Raw genomic sequence first — 23231 nt, 5'->3', positions numbered from 1 at the left:
AAGGTGCTGTTCTACAATGACATTAATTCCCATAACAACTTATGCGATAGATTAATGAGTAATATATTCAGAAATACAGGCAAAAAGGAAATAAGAGGGAGAACCTTCTCATATTACACCAATCTTTAGTTCATGTTTTATTTCAGTTTTAGCACATATAGTCTCACATATAAAGGCTGATTTTGGAGTCTTGGATGTAAAGCCTCATCTATAAAGGCAAATTTTGGATATTTGCATCTTGTAATCATCTGTTGGAGTTAATATAAATTTGGATTTCCTTCTAAAATGTCATTAATATGTTTCATTCTTTCTTTTCTTGCAAAATAATGTGTTATAATTTATTTAATATTGACTCTCTCTCTCTCTCTCTCTCTCTCTATATATATATATATATATATATGACATTTCGACCACGTTTCCATTTTCCAGGGGTTGCGTTTTGGGCCGTCCCTGTTTTAGAAACTTCTAGACGTTTCGGGGTTTCGTGCAACTTAGCAAATAATCTAATAGACTGTGATGGAACCAGGTGAAAGGGGTTAAATGCCAAGTGCTTTCCAAAAATGAAATGCCAACCATGCCAAGGTGTCATCAATATGTGAAATAAACCTCAAGAACTAAGGTGCTCCAGCTAGGTATGATATACCATCAGAATAATGTAAAAAATGTCCCACCATCTAGTATAACACAAGAAAAAGGAACCATGTGGAACATCCCTTCCAATAATATAACACTACTACCGTCCATAATCACTAGGATGCTCCAAGGAACAACATGATGCGAAGATAAATCATAGGAAGTTGCAGGCAACTATGAGGTGTATACCAAGAAGACGATCCATCAAGCAAAAACATGCAATATGAAGCAAACCAATAGATGAGCCATGATCATGACAATCCATGAAGGAGAAAAATGATTCTCCAAAACACCATCCATTCAAATAATATGAAGGTTTACACCCCCAATCCATCAAAATTTCACATGTATCATGCTATAAACCCATTCACTGTGATGAAAATTACAACTGAAACCTCATGCCATATGAGGTGTAACACCGACTATTGCTTTGTTACTTTCTGACATGCGATTTGAAAATTGTTGAATAGTGAATCAACTTTTTTGAAACATCAATCATTTGCACACTCCATACATCGACTATATGCTAGACTCTTCTGTAAACTGCCTTGTGTAAACATTCATCTTTATCTATGAAATCTGGTATTGTTTTTTTATTTATTTGCACTATACATCAACAGAATCGAATGTATGATTGTTTAATCTTTATGTGCAGTCCTCTTCTTTTTTCTTGATGTCTTTCCCCCTAACTTATGAACATTAAAATAAGTTAAAAACATGACCAAATATCTGAACAATCTGCATAGAATCATCTGAGGAACTATGAAAGTGCAACTTTGTTTGTAGTTATCATCTACTCAAGAACTGAATTTTTTCTTCACATTCTTATTAAGTTGCATGGAAAGGGATAGATCTTTGGAAAAGTTTGGATCTGGATACAGGGATATGGCATGTATGTATGTATGTATGTTTCATAAATAATACCCATGAACCAGTAACATAAAAAATTCAGATCTCCAAATATATATTTTGCCTCAAGAATCAAATCTCTTTCACAAACTCAGTAATGCAGACTGCTGTGAAAAACTTATATTGTTTTGTTTTAAAATGAGGGATGGCATCTAATTTTACAGACAAAAGATAGGTTTTAGGGCCCCAACTGTATGCAGGACGTATGGATCTGGATCCAGATCTGTGGAAACACAAATCCTGGATCGATCTGGTAACCTAGTGTTCCTATGGAAACGCAAATCCTGGATCGATCTGGTAACCTGGCATTCCTACTTATGTTTTATTTCTAAACTATGATTAATTCATCTGTAAATTCCACATAGAAATCTATAATAGCTCTTTATTTTTCTTTCAGTTCATGACCAGTGTGATTCTCTTTCACACTTATAGAACTTCTTTAGTAATTATTGATAGTCTGCTGGTAGTGTGACACAGGGCCAAATATATAGTTGGAGCAGTGGAGTCTCTTAAGTCAAAATGTGGTGGAGGCAAGGAATGGCTCATGTCTCTACGAAATTTACCGCTTGAAGAGGCTATTGAGGCTCTTTGCACATTGCCAGGAATAGGTCCAAAGGTTGCAGCTTGTGTTGCACTTTTTTCCCTAGATCAACACCATGCCATTCCCGTTGATACACATGTATGGCAGGTGAGATTTTTACTTATGTTAAAATGTCTATTTTGAATTGGGAATGTGTTGCTTTTGCTCAATAAAGGTAACGATACTTGTACATGCACCTAACATCATGCTGTGCCTCTTACTTCCCATTCCATAATGTCAGCTTGCTACACGATACATTACTCCTGAACTTTCAGGTGAGCGCTTCACCCCAAAGTTATCACGCAATGTCTCTGAAGCTTTTGTGAAAAGATTTGGCAAGTATGCAGGATGGGCACAAACTGTACTCTTTATAGCTGAGCTTTCCTCTCAACAAGATATCCTACCACAACACTTACGGTCAACAAAGGCGACAAAATCAAAGACAAAACATAAAGAACTTATTGATAGAGAGATAGAAGATTGACTATCACAGCATTGTTAGGGCTTGTGGTCTTTAGTCATGTAATTCGTAGATTCTTTCTTATATCTTGAAGGCATGGAAGAGTTTCATATCATCATGGTATGTCCAAGATTAACCATTAATATCTTTATTTGTTGGTTCATTTGGACAGTAGAATAGCGTTGTTAGTAACTGTAGAAGTAAGTAACATGTCCTCCAAATTCTCCTTGGTTTCCCCTCATTATTTAAATTTTCAGGTTGCTTTTGCCCTGTGACCTTCCTGGTACATGTTGGGGATATGATTCATTATTATAAACGAATCCGTCAACTTATCAGTTGAGGCATTCATGGACAATTGTTTCGCAGATTTATGAATTATGGAAAAGGGCTTTTTGTCAGTGTTCAAGTTGTTGGTGTAGTGTATGCACCTAGATTAATGCGGACATTTGTTCTACAATAACATCATTTCAGACATATTATATACAAGTCGAAACTGTAACTGCTGAGTTATACATCCTGAAATTGAATTTTTCTTTTTGTCCTAAACATTATAGCTTAGGTGTCCTGGAAAATTCTTGAGGTTCTACATTCTAGTTTGCATCTTCACATGCAAATTTCCATAGGCTTTATAATGCATGAAGTTGATTCATTTTGTTAATTTTAGATAACAATGGTATGTTCTATGCTTGCAACAATTATTTCAATGTCTTTTTGTTAGTCCAATGATAATTTCCACTTTAATTAATAATAGCAATCACATTAGCCATTGACAATAACTGTGGATAGAACATAAACAATAAAATGCAGAAGACAAGCCAAGACAAGAGAACACAAGAATTTGGCTCAAGCTAGGGAAAAACCCCAAGATGGGGAAAACCCTTAATCAATCCTTATTGTCAAATATCAAATGTTCAGTGGAGAGAGAATTTCCAATAGAGTACAATGATGAGAGTCAAAGTCAAGGTGACTTGACTTTCCAATTAGATGATCCAATACCACTGCCCTTGGTCAAATATATGGCCCAAACAAAGTCTGCAATCTTGCTCTCAGTCAACAGCAGTCAAAGCCCTAAACAGAAAGTCAACAGTGGGCAACGCAGCAGAAAAAGAGTCCTCCTTGAGCTTGGTCAAGGTCAAAGCAATTTGGCCTTCTTTGGAGGTCAACCAACAGCAAAAACAGTCAACAAAGGAGCAGTCAAACTCAGTCAGAAAGTCAACTCTGCAGTCAAATCAGTCAATGCAGATCAACCTGCTCAGAATACCTTGAAATCTGTGCCAATAAATGCGGCCTGCTGAAACAGAGATAACCCCTCCAAGAACGTAGTCAAATGAAGTCAAAAGAGCCTCGGTCAATGCTGGTCAAAGTCTCCCAGAAACAGAAAGTCAATGCAGGTCAGATCAGCCCTCCACAAACTCGCATGTGTGAGATGAATAGCTGCCCAATAAGATATACAAACCAATCAGATGAGGAAAGAGAGGTGTGTTGATGAGATGCTAAAATGAGGATGAAAGTCTCTTCTATTTATATGAGATGGAGAAGGGTTCAAATTTTCATTAACCCCAAGCCGACCTTGACCAATTGCACATGTGTGGGCTGACCTTCAAAATCATATTTTTCCTTGTCCAAATTCAGTGAGCCTTAGTTCAATTTTGGTCCTCGAGGAAAGAGGAATTCAATCCAATAATCATTTCTTCAAATGAGCTGTCCAAAGTGGAATTTGGCCCTAGTTGCATATTTTAACACATTTGGATACTTAAATTCTCTACACACACCTACATTTAATGGGATCTTTGAGTAGCATTTAATAGGTCTTACAATCCTCCTACATTGTGTGCTTAGAAATCAAACATTCAAAGCTAAACACTCGTTTCCCTAAATAATTTGATCAGTCCATGACCCTCTCTATGTGCTTCAACATATAGGGAAAATTAGGGTAATTTAGGAGAATTTCTACGTGCCATGTGTGAGAGTCTTGTAGAACTTGTGAGTAAAATTCTTCCTTTGTTCTGCAAAGCATAACTTCTTTCTAAAGACTCATTTTTGGTGCTATCTTGCATTCTGACAATAAGACGTTTTCCTTCATGGGACTTGTGTGCGATCTTGATGTTATGAGGTAAGAGGTGATAATTTCACAATCCAAAGAAAAATGTAGAGTGAAAAATTCTAATGAGACCTTCAGTCTAGGGAGGACTTGATGGGGATCATTAGGAATGCTTGGGAATAAGTGAGATCCCATCTAAAGGAGAATTCCATTGCATTCCTATTACATGCTGCAATAAAATTGTTGTATAACATCATGTTTAGCGCCCATTTCATTTTTTTATTTGAATTTGTGTTTTCTTAATTAATGTAGAATAAGATACCTTTGATTTACTAGTGTCATCGTTTGCATTTACTAGTTGCATCTTACTTTTTTGTATTCAGTTCATAAATACTGTCGGCATTTACTGTCGGCATTTATTTCAAGTATAAAGTTTACGCCTACATTCACTTCTTGTAAGTGCTCTTAGTTTTGTATCCACTTTTGTGTGTATATTTATGTCATTTGTGGCATCTAGTTTTTAGTCTGTCTTTTGTGTCTAGCTTTTCATCGATGTTTAATGCAAATTGATGTAGTGTCGTTTTAGCTTTTGTTGCCTGCATTATTTCAACTTGATACATTTTTTTTTTTTATACTTTTTATACCTTTTATGTTACTGTTTGCATATTTTTTTGGCCAAGCTTTGTATTGATGTTTTTTTAGAGGTTTGTTTTTCATCTAAAAATGTAGAATTCATTTTACGAAAAAAACTCTTTGTGCACTTTTTCTTATTTCGAGGATGGTACTAGTAAATTGGAAATTTGAGGTCAACATCTCAACGACAATTGGCTTAATAAAAACATGTCACAGTGAGATTTGAAACCAAGCAGAGGAGGAAACAACATTCTCTTTTAGCCACTACTAGACAAACTTTTCATTAGCTTGTGTGTTCATGTAAAAGCTAACATACATCTATGTGTGCTTTACAACACCAATGTTGAGGTGAATTTCATTAATTTAGTTTATATATTTGCAAATATTGTTTAGCATGTTTGTTTATTTGATTTTATTTATTTAGGGAAATCAGTAACGTCAATGTTATATTATTATTATTATTATTGGAATAAAATGGTTTTTTAAAGTATTAAGATAAACATATTTTTTCATTTGAAGAAATCATTTTCCTTAAAGAAATTCTTTATATTCCATATGAGGAATATACATGTTTTGGTCGTTAAGGGACTCTAAGATAACAAGGATCAAAGTGATTACAAGGATCTGCACATTAGAGTTCAACACGTCACATGTAGGAATTGAACCTAGGTGGGGAGGATAACAACATTTCTCCCAACCACCCAAGCTACATCCAATTGACTATTAAGATAAACATACTATATACATATAGGGAATTTTATACAAAGAAAATTATCACATGTAGACACCACAAGCTCATTGATCTCAAAGTACAAATTTTCCATGGAGGCCTAATAATAAAATACAAACACATGACACTCATTAATAATATAAACTAGGTTATCTAATTCATGTTGCTAAAAAAGGTATAAAACATAAACTAGTTTGTTGAGGGTGAGGGCATCGTGCTTCCTATGGGGAATGGCTCCTCTCTATCCTTGGGAATGTTACCCCTCATATTTGCATCAAGCTGACCCATTTCTATGCAAGGTCAACCTATCAACAAAATTGATTGTATTGCACATTTTTGAATTGATCCAAGCTTGTTGTTCCATGATCTAGTTGTGCCTACACAAGTATCTTTGTGATGTATCATGATGAGCCAAAAGTTGTGACAATGTATTAGTTGCATTTTCATTGGACCATGCTTATTGATCTATGGAAAGTTTATTTTTACTTAGGTGATTTTTCCTAGACATTTGAATGCACTGGTATATTTTACATGCATAGTTATTGTTTTACTACATCTTGTTATAATTAATTTATATAGATGTGTATTTTAAAGATTTTCATTGTAAAATTTTTCCATTTATGGGTATTAACAAACATATTTGACATTCCATGGGCCATTTATAAAACTTCCAAAAAGAAAAGTGTTATATAGATGTATTCTATTAAATTCTACTATTTGGCCATACATTTTGATCCACTTAGTCATTGCACTAAAACTTATTGATTAGTAAAACTACATATTAATTAAAAAATGGATTTTATGATATTATATGACTTTGATCACACACCCAACTTATGAGACTTGATTCTTCCATTCTTTCTATTCAATAATCAATATCCCATATACGAGGCACACCATCGTATTACTATTGGAGGTATCCATTAAGGAAATAGAATGATTAGTGAATAATGCATTTTTCAACAATGTAACTCTTTAGATGTGCTAGTTTTCTTCACAAATCCCTTGCATGTTTTCATATAGCTCTCCAAGAAGAACATTGGCCTCATAGAAGAATGAACAACAATGTAACTCTTTAGATGTGCTAGTTTTCTTCACAAATCCCTTGCATGTTTTCATATAGCTCTCCAAGAAGAACATTGGCCTCATAGAAGAATGAACACCAACAAAGTCAATCCCAATGATTAGATGAACTGGTCTATAAATAAAAGTTGCAAGGAATTTCTTAAAAAAATACAAACTATTTATGCATCTCACCATCTTCCTATATGGGTTTCATTTATATCTTTTGATGTCAAGCACAATTATCATGTATTTTAATAACTATTAAATAGTTAGCAACATTTTGGTCAAAAAGAAAAAAGAAAAAAGAAAAATATATAACAAAATAATACATTGCAAATTTTGACAAGAAACATATTATTAGCATCTTGCAAATCACGTTGAGGTAACTTGACTCCATTATTGTGATGAAAGCATATGCTATCAAATGGAATATTTGCACTTTTTATGTTAACTCCTGAAATATTTCGCCCCCACCAAACATATACACACAAATATTACAACAATTGAGAATAAACATCAATAATTTTTTTTTTTGTTATAAATACTTTTAAAACGTTGTGCAAGTCATAAATTTTGAGATTAATGACATGTCCGTCAAACATAAAAGTGTTTCCAAAGGGGGCTTTTTAATTACTTTGGTGTATGAATTTTAGTAGCACCCTATTCCTTATCTTTAATTGATCTTCAGGAAAATTCCATGGAGCCTTGCTATAGGTTGAGTGTTTCTCCTAGCATTTTTGGGTTATAAATGTTTTCCAGTGCAAGCTTTAACTAGGTTTTTTTGAATTCGTTTCAACTTGTCTATTTTGTCACATTTTTTAAGATATGCACGGGATCTAGAAGATGGGTAATCAAAAGAGATTTCCAATATGGAAGTGATTCATAAAATGTAGTATATTGACTCATCCCCACGCACATCTCATATGGGGATTTTATACAAGCTTTGACATAACAATCAAGCTAGCCTATTAGGGTTATTGAGTTTGAAGGACCTCTACTTTCTACGTTTCCATCAAATTGATTCTTTTTGTGACGGTAAAGCATGTAGTTTAATAAAAACAATATTATATAATGTTCATAAAAGATGTTTCAAAGATGATTTAAATATCTATAACATAGTTCATCATGACAACTTAGACATGCAAATTCTCCTTTTGTATGAAAGTAGGAAAATATATAAAACATGAGATCAACATTACACATTAGTGCACTAAATTTTATATATATTGTATTTGCATCAATTAAATGGAGAACATATACTCACTTGAGAAAAATAAAAATTTGAGATAATCGTGTGTTGTCTAATTTTTTTCCTACATCACAAAAGCTTGCACCCATTGGATGTGACATGCCACATGTTCTTATGGTTCCACCATTTTTGTGATTCTATGAGAGATGGTCAATGTATATTAATTCTATGAGAGATTGAAAATAAAAGGTGCTCCTTTCGAATAAGAAGAAATGGAGGAAGATTATATTAATCAACACAATTGTCAATATAGAGTAATTTGCTAAAGATGAGTGAAAGGATTCACTCCATCTAATGCTAGACTTGATTTGATATATTATCACTTATTTTTGAATTTCATGGCCATCTAGTCAAACCATTATTTATTGCATTTTAATCATCAAGTTCTCACCAAATGCCCCTCTTTACTCCCGTTTTCATTATACCATTGCATAAGAAATGCTAACGACTTATAATCATAAATGATTTATGTTTGAGAATTAAATGCATATGGTGCACTACCTTGGCAATTTACTTTCATTGACCTTTAAATTGTAGTGCTTCTCTTTATGTTGTATCACTTTCATCTTTCTTAAATTTTCCCCAATATAGTACGTAGTCATTCTCATGGGCAAGGTATCACTAGTAATCAATCTCCATACTAATCATTAATTTGCATGTTTCTCTACGCAAGGGTGGAAAATAATTATATTTAAGTGACATTTTCTCTTGTAATAACTTGGACCTCAATTAGTGTGCGCGTGCACACACACATATTTGCTCTAAATAAAGTAATCGAAAAAAAATAATGAAAATAATTTTAACACTTCAACTATGCATACAACTAGCCTTTGTCAACCAAATTTGGCTTTTACATCCATTAGCAATAGTAAGACATACAAATTGATGTGTGAGTGGGTCCTTGTTTGAAAAATAAAGTTTTTGTTCCTTGTTTAATGGATAATATTGCACTACTATCAAACATGATTTGCGAGCATTACATGAATGATCTCTGACACGATGTTCTTCTATACAAACATCATCATTCTTACCATCATTGTCACCATCTTTATAATCATTGTTCACATTGTTTTCATTTCCAAAGTAAAGGGTAATAATACAAACAATATGCTTATCTTCATTTGCAACCACTAGTTTTTGTTCACCACAAGGTGGTGGTGGTGTTTGGCCAATTTGATGTCTTTAAATTGTCAATATAAATGATCAACGAGGGTAGGTACACTGATGAAGTACAAGTGCACTATATGTGCTAGAAGTTATTTCTTATGTCGTTATGTTCTTGTGAGGGTCTAAACTTAAGATTAGTATGGAGATGGTGTCGTTAATTATATTAATGTTTCAATCCCTAAAGTTATGAGCTAATTTCTTAGGAGTTATTCTCTATTGAATCAGTTTATGGATGACATGAGAGTGATTCTAGATTCACTTGTGTTAGAATATTTTGGATTTTTGTCTTGAATTTTTATGCTGCAACTCTAATTTACTAAGTGCAAGAGAAATCTATTCTATCAAACTGTAAAGGAATACTGTCTGAATTCAATTGCTAAGGAGAAGACTCTCACGCTTTTACTTATTCAATTTCATCCAAACAAGATATTCTGAACAACAACTACACTATGAAGTAAACACAGTTGGACTACACTAGATAAAAAGCAAATGAAATAACCATACTGTACCAGATAAAAAGAAATTCAAATAGCAGAGTTAAACTAGGTATAAAGCAAAGGGAAGTGCTTATGCATATAACGATTCACTGGCGAACTCATCATATTGCATTTCTCCACACAAAAATAGAGTATTCTAGTAATAAAAGAAATCTAATTGCAATATGTTAAAGACCTATAATTGGTCGTAGGGCCCCTCCATGAATCAATTCATAATCTCCAATCAACACAGCGCATACAAATATAAAACCAAGTCTATTACTTGCAAAACGAAACTTAACAAATTGTCTCAAAAATTACATTATCCGGCGCGCACCCAAAACACAGTGCGACTATAGCTTTTATAATAAGTCTTTGGCATAGCAGTGTGATATTTTACGCCTAAATGCTTTTATTTCAGTTAAACTATATTGTTAAACATTTGATTTTCTATTTCGAAAGAAAATTGATAAAATTTCATTGAAACTCAGATTTTGTCCCGGTGACGATCTTGTAGTTGACTTTGGGGTTTGACTGTGATATCCTGCGATCATCTTGATGAATTGGTTTGAGGGAATAGGAAGGAATCCACTAGGGGACCATTTCTTATCCATCTGTATCCTTCTTCACTGAGCTGGAGCTTCTGAACTTTGCAAACAATGGAGGCAGCTATAGAAATCTGGATTAGCTGCAGAAACAGACCAATTCTGTAGCCAAATGCATTTTTTAACAAAACAATAGGGTATATAAACAAACATGAAGAAGAAGACATGTTATTGCTTACCTTTAACAAAGCCTTGTGCCCATTGCATTATTTAGGTGATAAGTATAGGAAAAGAGGAGATATAGGCAAAAACGGATGTCAAGGTAAGAAAATCTTTGGACTCTACATTCCCCCAGGCTGAAGGTTTTGTATGTCATCATAAACTTCATCATCGTCAGTCACTTGTGCCTTCTGATCATCACCTCCAAGTTTCACTTTCTTCTTCTTTATGGCAGCTACTGGCATCCTAGGTTTTCTCATGAGAATTTTGTATTTTAAGTTAATAATCTCTCTTTGCATTGTCCTATTTTCCTTCTTTAGCTTTTTGTTCTTTTTATACCACAAACTCAAATGAAGGATGAGATTGTCACTTTTTGCAATCTGGATCTCACTTTGTGCCTTCAATGCTTGATTCTCATTCTTGAAATATTTGTTCAATGTTTCTAACTCAAAAAATTCTTGCTTTAAAATGTTTGAGGTTGAGTGTTCTTGTGGTTCATTTAACTGATTTCTCCCTTCTCTAGGACTTTCAATTGTTTCTTTAGTTGTTGCCTCTTTTCTTTCCAATGACTTTAAATTGTCATAAATCTCCTGTTGAACAGGGTCAACAACTGGACTATGCACTGGGCTTCTTAGAGGTGAGCTACAAGGTGGTGGTGACACTCTTGGTAATGATTTTGGTAATCGTTTTGGAGAACTTTGAGGGTTTTCAGTTGGTTCGTTCTCAGTTGGCTCATTTTCCTCGAGATCAATGTATTATGTAGCTTTCAAGATTTTCTATTGCATTGTGCTCAACCTTGTACTCCTCCTTAGTCTTGAGGTTTGTATTCCCTATACTTTCCTTCTTTTAGTCTCTGATTTTTCTTCTTGAGGAAGGGTCCTTGTTTGTGGTATTTCATTTGCTCTTTTGCTAACTTTCTTCCTTCTAAGATTTCCCTTTTTCATTCTCGGCAAAATATCCACTATGGGTAGCTCTTCTTCTGATAATTTGGGTGAGTTTGGGGTTCCTGCTCTTTTACTACTTCTATTGTTCTCTTCCTTCCTTTGAGGGTCCTACTGCTGCTGACTTGTTATGGGGATCTTTCTTCAAAATGATTCCTCACCAGAAAACTTTCCCAGTTATCCCCTATACCCCGAAGATGGAACTCAACCAATATCTTTATCAAGCCATGATGATACATGATATTTTATATAAATTGAATTCTCTTTTGAACGTTTGTGGACATTTTCTTGAGACTATCTAAGAGAAAATAAGGAAGATTCATTTGGTGATCTTCAAGAAAATGCATCATCATCCTAACATGGTAAAAATACATATACCCAAATTGTCCCTCACAAGTGACAAATTTTTGAAGTATAAGCAATAAATTTCTCTATTTACTCTTAAGGGCTGTGCTGAGAATACCTTTCTTGAAGATAGTGGTGTCCATATTTGGATATTTCAAGAAGATCTTCCAATCTTCTCCATTAATTCCCCTGTTCTTGAACCATTTTTCCCCGCTCCTTGGTAATTCAGTAGCTTCTGCAATCATGGACTATGTTATGGTGATCTTAATGTCTCCTATTTCAACTTCAGTTCCATCAAACGAGCGTGCAAATGTCTTTGTTACTTCCCTGTGAAAACCGTTGAATTTTTCAATGAACTGCAACCATTGTTTCTTTTGCAGCAGCTCCTTGGTCTGAGGGTATCCCTCCAAGAATTTCTTCCCTGTTGGCTCGGTTCGAACAATGATCCCCATTATGGAGGATGCTTTTCCTCAAAGACTGGTTACCTTGACAGGAGAATGGTGTTGCTAGGGTTTTTCTAAGTGGCAGAAGGACGGAGTGGCTATGAAAGTTCAGAGAACAGGTGGATTATAATAAGGGTTATAGGAATGAATCAGACTGTTGGGGTGCATTTAAAATGATGATTTGGTGATTACTTCGGCGGATTCGGAATGAGGATGTGACATGACTTTTAAGTGGTGGATTATGATGTTTTGTTAGGCAACCATCACCCTTAAGTTGTAATGATTTCGTTTTAATTTTCAGCAGTACTATGTCTTCTTAGTCATATATGCAATATATCAATCCCTATTGCTAAATTAAAGTAGCACATACATGTGATCTACTTTTCTAACCTTGTTTGTTGTTCTGATATCTCTTGCAGATACTTTGCTTTGTTACTTGTCTTTCATTTCAAATCACAAAGTGTCCTTGTAGGCTTTAATTTTTTTTTTATTAGGTTGCAAAAACTTGTCGTAGCTATAGAAACTTGTCCGAGCTGCAGAAAGTTGTTGATTCTGCAGCTAAAAAAAACTTTAATAAATGAACTTTGTTATTTTCTTTTTGAAAGGAAAATTTGAAGTGCCAACAAACATTGGTTTTCTCTCTAAATTTTCTATATAAACCTGCCAACATCATGTTGGTTTTCAGGTTTATACCTTTTTTATTTATTTATTATTATTATATGTATCTATATAAATATAATTTACTTATTATTTTTTTATTTTTAGAAAGTAAACTGAGTAAAAATTTCTAAGGTGGAAAAGAAGAAGAATTCTTCTTGACCAATTTCAGTTCTGAATTATCTTGGAACATTTTAACAAATTCCTCTTTTGTCAATGTCTTCTGGTACAATCTGAGTCGATGTCCATTTACTAATAAAGGAATTTTATCTTCATCAATAGTTCCGATTCTAACTGCACCATTGTCAAAAACACTTTCAACTTCATAAGGTCAAAGCCAGTGGGTTTGGAATTTCCCTTGAAAATTCTTGAACTTTGAATCAAAGAGTAATGCCCAATCTTTTGGATGAAATTTCCTTTCTTTAATGTACTTATCATGCCATCTAGATATCTGTTGTTGAACTAGGCTAGTTCTCTGGAGGGCTTCTTCTTTGATTTCATCAAGTTTATTTAGTTGTGTCATCCTTTTCTTCTGTGTTTCTGACAAGTCAAGATCTAACTGGACTGCTATCTTATAGGTCTAGATTTGAAACTCTATCGGAAGTAAGACTTGTTTCCCATAAACAAGTTCATAGGGAGTATGTCCTGTAGTATTTCTCCATGTAGTTCTTTATGTCCATAAAGCTTCTGGAATATTTTCCACCCAGTCCTTTCTGTGTAGATGTACAGTCTTGGTAAGGATTGCTTCAATCACCTTATTTGTGGACTCAACTTGTCTACTGGCTTGTGGATGGTATGGAGTGGACTTTAGATGTTTGATTTTGTATTGATCCACAAGCTTCTGCACTAATCTGGATGTGAACTCTATTCCTTGATCTGTTACAATTTATCTTGGAACACCAAAACAAGTAAAAATATCCTCAAAAAGAAATGAAACTACAACATTTTTAGTAGCCTTCTTTAGGTTCTCCCCATTTAGTGACATAATCAGTGCATACCAGAATATACTTCTTTTGATTTGAAGGTGGGCTGATTGGTCCAACAAAATCTAGTTCCCACTTCTCAAATGGTTCGATGAGTACTTGTGGTTGCAGTGGCATTTCTTTTGAAAGAGTGGGTTTGTCCATTCTTTGACAATTTTCGCATCTTTTAACATATTCTTTGGTGTCATTAAAAATGGAAGGCCAATAATATCATAAAAGCAAGATTTTGTAACCAGTCCTTCTGTCAAAAAAATGTCCCTCACATGGCTCATCATGGAAAGATTCAAGTATTTCTGGTATTTCGTCCTTTCGAACACATCTTCTGATGATGAGATATGGTCCTATATTGTATAACTCTTCATTTATCCATGAATAAGATGTGCTATTATGGACTATTCTTCTATTTTCTCTAGGAGATAAATGAAATGACATTTTTCTTGTAGCTAAATAGTTAGCCATATCTGCATACCAAGGTGATTTAGTAGATATTGCAAAAAGATATTCATCAGGAAATTTATCCTCCACTGGTTGATCATTATTTTCATTTTGTATTCTAGATAAAAAGTCGGCAATTGTATTATGTTTTCCTGGCCTATCTAGAATGGTTATGTTGAATTCTTGTAACAGCAAGAGCCATCTGGTTATTCTTCCATTAGTGATTGGTTTATTAATTAGGTATCTAATGGTAGAGTGTTTTGTGCGAACAAAAGTTTCATAGCTAGTTATGTAACGTTTGAATTTGTTAATGACATGAACTACAACTAAAAACTCATTTTCAGTTACAGTATAATTTAACTCTGCAGGAGTTAAATTTTTACTAGTATAATAGATTGCATAAGGAGTAAGATATTTTTGTCCCAACGCAACTCCTAAGGTTGAATTTGAAGCATCCACTGAGATATGGAAAGGCAATTTCCAGCTAGGTCCTTTTAAGATGGGTGCTTCAGAAATCCTCTTTTTCAAAGTTTCAAAGGCAACTTGACATTCAGAATCCCATTTGAATTCACAGTCTTTAGTGAGCAATTTAAAAAGTAGGGATGCAATTTTTGTGAAGTTTTCTATGAATCTTCTATAATATCCAGTAAAACCGAGAAAACTTCTAACATCTATTTGACAACTTGGCATTGATAACTTAGAAATGACTTCAATTTTAGGTGAGTCTTCCTTGATTCCACCTCTTGAAATATGATGACCTAAAACAATTCCTTCGTTAAACACCATGAAACATTTTTCATGGCTTAACGAGAGTATTGTTTCTTTACATCTTATTAATACTTTTTCTAAATTCTCCAGTGCTTCATTGAAAGAATCTCCATAAACCGTGAAATAATTCATGTACACTTCCACATAATCATGAATAAGATCAGAGAAAATTTCGAGGACTTCTCTTTGGAATGTTGCTGTAGCATTGCATAATCCAAAGGGAAGTACTTGATAAGCATAAGTTCCCCATGGGCAAGTGAATGTGGTTTTATCTTGATCTTCAGGGGCTACTTGAATCTGGTTATATCCACTGAACCTGTCCAAGAAGGAAAAATATTTTTTTCCTACTAATGTGTCTAAGACTTGATCTATAAAAGGTAGTGGAAAGTGGTCTTTTAATGTTGCTTTATTTAGTTCCCTGTAATCGATGCTTACTCTCCATTTTCTCTTTTTCTTAGGAACAATTACTAGGGGTGAAACCCATTGACTGTCGGATATCAGATAGATGAAATTTACATTTAACAATTTCTGTAACTCCTAATTAACAATTTCTTTTAAATTTGGGTTCATTCTCCATTGAGGTTGTCTAACTGGTCTTGCATTTTGCTCAATGTAGATATGATTATGCAAGTTTTAGGATCAATCCCTCTCATGTCAGTGTATTCCCATGCAAAAGCAGAAGAATGTTTCTTTAAAATTTTTATCAATTGCTTCTTTCGCACTTCTTCCAGGTTTTTGTTAACATTCAAGGTCTTTCCTGGAAAGATTTCTATCAAGGAATTCCCAAATTTTTCCATGGAGAGCAATGATACCTGTTTATATGAGAGATACTCATTGTGACTACGATAATAATGTGAGGAAGATTCATTATTTTCCACTAGATTTAGAATTTGGTCTTCCTTTCTTACTTGTTCGGTAGTAAAAATAGGTTGTATATCTTCTTCATCTTCTATCCATTCTTTAGTTTCTGTATCTATTGTTGTTCTTGCAGGAGGATATAATGTAATTTTCTTTGTAGAATTTCCATCTGAGATAAACATGTCACCTGATCTAGAACCAATGAAAGCATCAACTGTAGCTAACCAAGGTCTTCCTAGAATTAATGGATGTCCTCCTAAATTATTCTTGGGTGTTAAGACCATGAAATCAACAGGATATTCCCAAGAATCTAAGGATACACAAACATCTTCCAACACACCATCAAGTTTAATCACATACCTATATGCTAACTGCAATAAGTTTGGTGTGTATTGAAGGTTAGGAAGCCTAAGTGTGTCCATAACTTGTTTACTCATTATGTTTATGGCTGCTCCTAGATCAATCAATGTGTTTGGTATTTCAGTTCCATTGATGTGAATTTTTACAATGGGGCTTCCTGGATCTAAGTATTTTTGAATTGTCATCTTCTCCATCATAATGTCTGCTATTTTTCCAATTAACTGAATTCTTTTTATGTCTTTTCTTTTTCGTCCTGATCTTTATGTACTTTGTTCCTTAATTATTTTCGCAAAAATTGGTATTTATTTTATGGCTTGTAATAAAGGAATCTTAATAGAAACATTTCTCAATTTATCCATCATATTGTAATCAGGCAAGCTAATTTGTTTTTCTACTCCATCAATTTTCAATCGTTTGGGGAAAGGTGGTCTAATTGATACCGAGGGTTGTTCTATGATGGGAGTGTTTATCGGAACATCTTCTGTTTGTTTATTCTCCTTCTGAGGGAGAGAGGTCTCCCCTTCTTTTTGATTGATTTTTGTGTTTTTGAAGATCGGATCTTGTTTCTTGAATGACAACATGGGGTTTTCTTGGCAACACTCTTCCAGACCTTAATTGGACATTATTTAGGTCTAGTGGAGTTATTACATAAGTTTGAGGGTTCTACCCCTCTATGTTGTACACAGGTTGTTGTGGTATTTTATTATTAGGATGCGAAAGTGGTTGAGCGGGTAATTGATTTGGTTTTTGTGGAAATGGTAGGGAGAGCTATGGGTTTTCATTCTGAACTGGAATTTGTGGTAGTTGGTTAGCTTGGGGAATTTGATTAGGTGGTGGTAGAAATTTTGGTGGAATGTAGGATGGCGAGTATTGTTGATATTGAGCATAGGCTCCATAAGGATTTTGCCATCCTTGATTCCAAGGTTGTGATTGTGGCTGAGGCCAAGGCCGCCATGCTGGATTCCAATTATTTTTTGAAGACTAAGCAAATTGTTGTGATCTAAATCCTTGTGATTGATTTGGTTGGGGATTTTGCCATGGTCTTTTGGCTATAAAGTAGTGAAGGTTTACTGGTTCTGATATTCATTCATCATTAAATACGGCCTTGAGACCTGGTAAAGATGGACATTCCTTCATATATGACACAAGTTTCTATGGCTTTTGAATATAAGGGACACTCTCTTAGAGCATGTTTCTTTCGACATTTAGGAAAAATATGGATAATGCAGCATTTTCAAAATTTTGTTTGTTTTGTATTTTAAGGGTGTCTATCTGCTCACTTAGGCTCCCTAAAATATCTGTTTTGAAGGTATGAAGCAAATTTCCTAATTTTGCCCTGCTGACTGTCCTAGCTGTAGATTTATTAATTCTTGGCAAGAGAGGGTCTCTAGGACTCCTTCCAACTCGTGCTTTACCCCTTGAGATATGTACACATAAATCATAAATATCTGCAAATGGTAGTTGAGAAATATATTCCTTCCCAGTTAGGTAAAGGAGATCGATCCACTCATCTTTAATAGCTCTGAGTAAGAGGGCTTTTAAGGTTTCCTCATCCGAATTATCCATTTTTGCTCTTTTAACATTGTAAATAAACCTTTCTACCAAATCTTCAAGATTTTCATCTTCTTTTTGTGTCATTTTGAAGACTTCATCTTTAAGGTTACTAGGCATACAATAATCCCTATATTTGCCTAAGAAAGCCTCTTTCATTTGTCCCATGTTGTTATAGAATGCACTCCTAGACTCATGAATCATTTTAATGTTGAGTCTTTTAATGTTGCAGGAAACAATTTTAATTTTTGAGCATCATGCAGATAGTCATATGATCTGCAAAGTATTTTGAATTCAAAAAGAAATGTCTCTGGGTCTTCGTTCCTTTTTCCGTGGAAATTAGGAAGAATTGAGGGTGATATATTTTTCATTGTGAGGGCTGTATCTTCATCAAGAATAGGAAATCCAGAAGGATCTTGGTTTCCTCTGCCTCTACCCCCTCCTCTGTTACTATCTCCACCTCTACCTCTACCCCTACCTCCTCCAATCCTATTTTCCTCGCCTTGGACATTGTGTACCTCTCCTTCCCCTTCTTTAGCCATGATAGATTCTTTGGAACTAATATCTAATCTTTTTGGTTCCTCTATCAATGGTTGTTCAAAATAAGTTTCCTGTTCCTCTTCTTCACTAGGAACTTCTAATTTTTCTCCCAAAATTTGCTCACGAGTAGTTGGGGATGTAGGATTTTCTTCAATTACAACTTCAGTAGAGGAAGTGGGTGAAGTTCTGGATTGGATTTTTGATCTTGATATTTCAGGAAGCCTTTGTCGACCTCTCAATGGAATTTGGGTTTGGGTAGGTGGTTTGGATTCTCGAAATCATGGTGAAGTGAGTGGATTTGTGGGAATTAAACTTCTTCCCCGCCTTACAAATCTACCTCTAGAGTCTCTATCCCTACACATATCATGATTTTTTTAACTTCTATTTGTACTTCCCCGACAACGATGCCAAAATGTTTGACCAATTTAATGTCTTTAAACTGTCAATCATAAATTATCAACTAGGGTAGGTATATTGATGAAGTACAGGTGCACTATATGTGCTAGAAGATATTTCTTATGTCGTTATGTTCTTGTCAGGGTCTAAACTTAAGATTAGTATGGAAATGGTGTCGTTAATTATATTAATGTTTCAATCCCTAAAGTTATCAGCTAATTTCTTAGGAGTTATTCTCTATTGAATCAGTTTATGGATGATATGAGAATGATTTTAGATTTTACTTGTGTTAGATTGTTTTGGATTTTTGTCTTGAATTTTTATGCTGCAGCTCTAATTTACTAAATGCAAGAGAAATCTCTTCTTGCAAATTGTAAAGGAATATTGTTTGAATTCAATTGCTAAGGAGAAGACTCTCACACTTTTACTTATTCAATTTCATCCAAACAAGATATTCTGAACAACAACTACACTATGAAGTAAACACAGTTGGACTACACTAGATAAAAAGAAAATGAAATAACCATATTGTACCAGATAAAAAACAATTCAAATAGTACAGTTAAACTAGGTATAAAGCAAAGGGAAGTGCTCATGCACATAACGATTCATTGGTGAACTCATCATATTGCATTTCTCCACACAAAAACAGAGTATTCAAGTAATGAAAGAAATCTAATTGCAATTGGTTAAAGACCCGTTACTAGTTGTAGGGGCCCTCCATGAATCAGTTCACAATCTCCAATCAATGAAACACATATAAATACAAAACCAAGTCTATTACTTACAAAACGAAACTTAACAAACTATCTAAAAAATTACATCATCCAGCGCACACCCAAAACACAATGCGGCCATAGCTTTTATAATAATTCTTTGGCATAACAGTATGAACATTTTAAGCCTAAATATCTTTATTTCAATTAAACTATATTTCTAAACATTCGATTTTCTATTCTGAAAGAAAATTGATAAGATTTCGTTGAAACTTGGATTTTGTCCCGACGACGATCTTGTAATTGAATTTGGGGTTTGACCGTGATATCCAACAACCATCTTGATGAATTGGTTTGAGGGAATAGGAAGACATCCACTAGGGGAACATTCCTTATCCATCTGTATCCTTCTTCGTTGAGCTGGAGCTTCTGAACCTTGCAAACAATGGAGGCAACTGCAGAAATCTGGATTAGCTGCAGAAACATACCAATTCTGTAGCCAAATGCATTCTTTAACAAAACAATAGGGTATATAGACAAACATGGAGAAGAAGACATGTTATTTTTTACCTTTAACAAAACCTTGTGTCTATTGCATTATTTAGGTGATAAGTATAGGAAAAGAGAGGAGATATAGGCAAAAAGGGATGTCAAGGTAAGACAATATTTGGACTCTACAGGTGGATCCTTAGTTGTTTTTTTCATAAAATCCTTATATCCTTCTTACCTAGCACTTGCTTGAGCCTTTTGTTTTTATCTCCATAACAATTGAGAAGGATGATAAATATTAGGCCATTTGCATTTCTCTAGTTCATCCTAATATGTTGCATCTAGATCTTCATTCTTATCACTAATGAGCTATCCACATGAAATGAATACGTGTATATAATATATTAGGTGGTTAATTTTTGGATTGTTATGTAATGAAAACATATTTTTTTTAAGAATATCTCTATATTTATTCCATGTCAAACTCTAACTCTATATAATCAAGTGCATGAATGAAACTTTCATTCTCTAATTCCCATAATGTTAATGGGAATAGAGTAATTAACATGAGCAATATTATTCAACCTCAAGGATATGCACAACTTGGTATATTGTATTCCACTGCAATAAATTAAAAAATTTGCCATTAGTAATTGAAGTTCTATTCATATATTTGTAATACATTGTTGATGAACAAAAAATCACCACGAGCCATTCAAGTCATATTAATATATTTGTATTCCATTGTTGTTAAACTAAAAATTTGGCAGTTAGATACATAAGTACAATTTGGAAAAATAATTGTATAGAAGAGTTCAAACTGTTGTATCCAATTAGGATTAAAATTTTATTTAACTTTTTTTCTTTCATGCAAGAATGGGATCCTTAAAGAAATAGTAAAGCTAACAACTCTCTTCAAACTCTATGTCTCTTATGGATTCAACTATTATGTATCTCACATATTTTCGCCATCCTTTTTATTGGTGAATTGAATCGACTAGCAATTTGAAAGAACCTTGATGGCCCCACAAGTGCGATATATAAATCCACAAATAGTCTTGTGAGTGTAGGAATGATTGTCTAGGTATATTCCATTCTCTCTTTTAATCCATTTTCTTTCCTCATCCTTTCTCTTTTTCATATATTTTTCCTTCTATCATAGATAAATTATTGGGTGGCACGCTAAAATTTTATTTGGCTATTTTTCCATATCATAGTAAGGGCCATAATATATGAATAAAATGTGGAACGTAACCTTAAACTCTTTTATCTTATTTTTCATATTTTTCTATTAAAAAACTTGAAATTTCTCCTCGAACATCAAATGGTATTATTATACATCTATAATCCCAACAAGAAAATCCTTCAAAATCATGGGAATATGCATTCAAAGGCAGTAATGTTATATGTAATGGATAGTCAAATATATTCTTATATTTTGTGTTAGTGCAAAGGTTTTCATACTCATCGTCATGTGGTGTAACTTATTCTCTTCCACTTGAAATCAATTCTTCAATAATTAATTCTTGATACTCTAGTACAAGGATTTATTATGGGCTACTCATTATCATCCAAGCTACTAACATTTGGTAGTTATGAAGAATCCACGTGATGACTTACTAATGATTATTCGTAGATCATATCTCACCTTTATTCATGCTTAATGGAGGTATGTCATGATCATATGCTTCAAGGCCATGTTCTCGTCCATGCACACTTCCTCTTCCACCTCTAGCATTGTTATGCTCTTAACCTGCAAAATGATACCCAATACAGAATATGCGAAGAAAAGATACCCAGAACATAGAATAGCAATGATTTTATTATTCAGAGAGTAATGTTCACTTGCCTCTTCGAGGGGGCAACCTCCAATAGAGCAGAGCTCGACTACAAAATAAGACACGATGCTCCTCGCAGGGAGTCTCTATCCTTTATATATGACTCATACATGCAATACCATGGGCCAATACCGTGGGTTTTATTAATACCATCTATCTAATACTACGGCCCATTTGCAACTAACTGTGGTTCCGTCATTATTTGCGGATTAACCACTTACAATTATTAATATGGGCTTTATTGACTCTTGACTATGACGTGATCCCATTACATAAATAAGGGGGTTAGGGTGGGACCCTAACATGCCCTCCCCCTTAAGACGAGCCTTGTCCTCAAGGTTGAAGTTGTGGAAACTGCTGAAGAATAGTGGTTGGTTCCCAAGTTGCATCTTCCAGAGAGGTGTCTTTCCATTTGACGAGGACTTCCTTAATCATGCGGTCGCGTAGTTGCTTGTCTCGTGTGTCTAGGACCTGTTCGGGTTGAAGCCAGATGGACCCTTCTTCGTCCAATTCAGGTAGACTGGTCTGAATTCTACAATTGTTCCCAATCACTTTCTTGAGGCATGAGACATGGAAAACTGGATGGATTTTTGCAATAGGTGGCAAGGCCAACTTGTAGGCCACTTCTCCAATGCGCTGAAGTACTTGATATGGTCCGTAGAATTTGGGAGAGAGTTTCTGACACCCCTTGTCCTTGAGTGATGTTTGCTTATATGGTTGTAGCGGTAAAAAGACTTGATCCCCTTCTTGAAATTGGCGCTCTGAGCGATGTTGGTCTACCTGTTTCTTCATGCGGTTCTGAGCTTGATGAAGATTCTCTCGAAGATGGGCGAGCATGGTTGCGTGGTGTTGTAGGAGTTGATCCACTGCTTGTACTTTTGAGCATCCCTTGAGATACGAAGTAGGTGAAGGTGGGAGTTGACCATATACTGCTTCATAGGGAGTCATTTTGGTGGTGGCATGATAGTTGGTGTTATACCACCATTCAGCCAAAGGTAACCACTGTACCCAAAGGTGTTGCTTTTCTGAAGTGAAACACCTAAGGTAGGTTTATAGACATTTGTTGACGGCTTCGGTTTGACCATATGTTTGCGGATGATAGGAAGTACTGAGTTTGAGTTGAGTGCCTTGTATTCTGAAGAGTTCTTGCCAAAAATTACTGGTGAAGATTAGGTCACGGTCGGACACAATAGAAGTGGGCATG

The 23231-nt window shown here is 34.5% G+C and overlaps 1 protein-coding gene across 3 annotated transcripts in view; it reads left to right on the top strand.

Moving 5' to 3' along the window:
- The window catches only part of LOC149215046 (N-glycosylase/DNA lyase OGG1-like), a 74816-nt gene extending 71828 nt beyond the window's left edge, over nucleotides 1–2988 (top strand). Inside the window, exons 2-3 of one of the 3 annotated variants that reach the window (XM_089392501.1) lie at nucleotides 2020–2221; nucleotides 2364–2988. In XM_089392501.1, the coding sequence (XP_089248627.1) occupies nucleotides 2020–2221; nucleotides 2364–2606 (445 nt within the window). In that variant the 3' untranslated portion in view covers nucleotides 2607–2988. Of the gene's footprint in view, nucleotides 1–2019; nucleotides 2231–2363 lie in introns of all 3 variants that reach the window. The other 2 variants (XM_089392500.1, XM_089392502.1) reach the window with 2 other exon arrangements.
- The last annotated feature ends 20243 nt before the right edge of the window (nucleotides 2989–23231 follow it).

Source organism: Pinus tabuliformis, chromosome 1_1 (genome assembly GCF_031772625.1).
Source record: "Pinus tabuliformis cultivar Carrire ecotype Pingquan chromosome 1_1, CPIR1, whole genome shotgun sequence".
Lineage (NCBI taxonomy): Eukaryota > Viridiplantae > Streptophyta > Pinopsida > Pinales > Pinaceae > Pinus > Pinus tabuliformis.
Note: the sequence above shows the minus strand (reverse complement) of the source record. Positions and strands in the feature narration are given on the sequence as shown.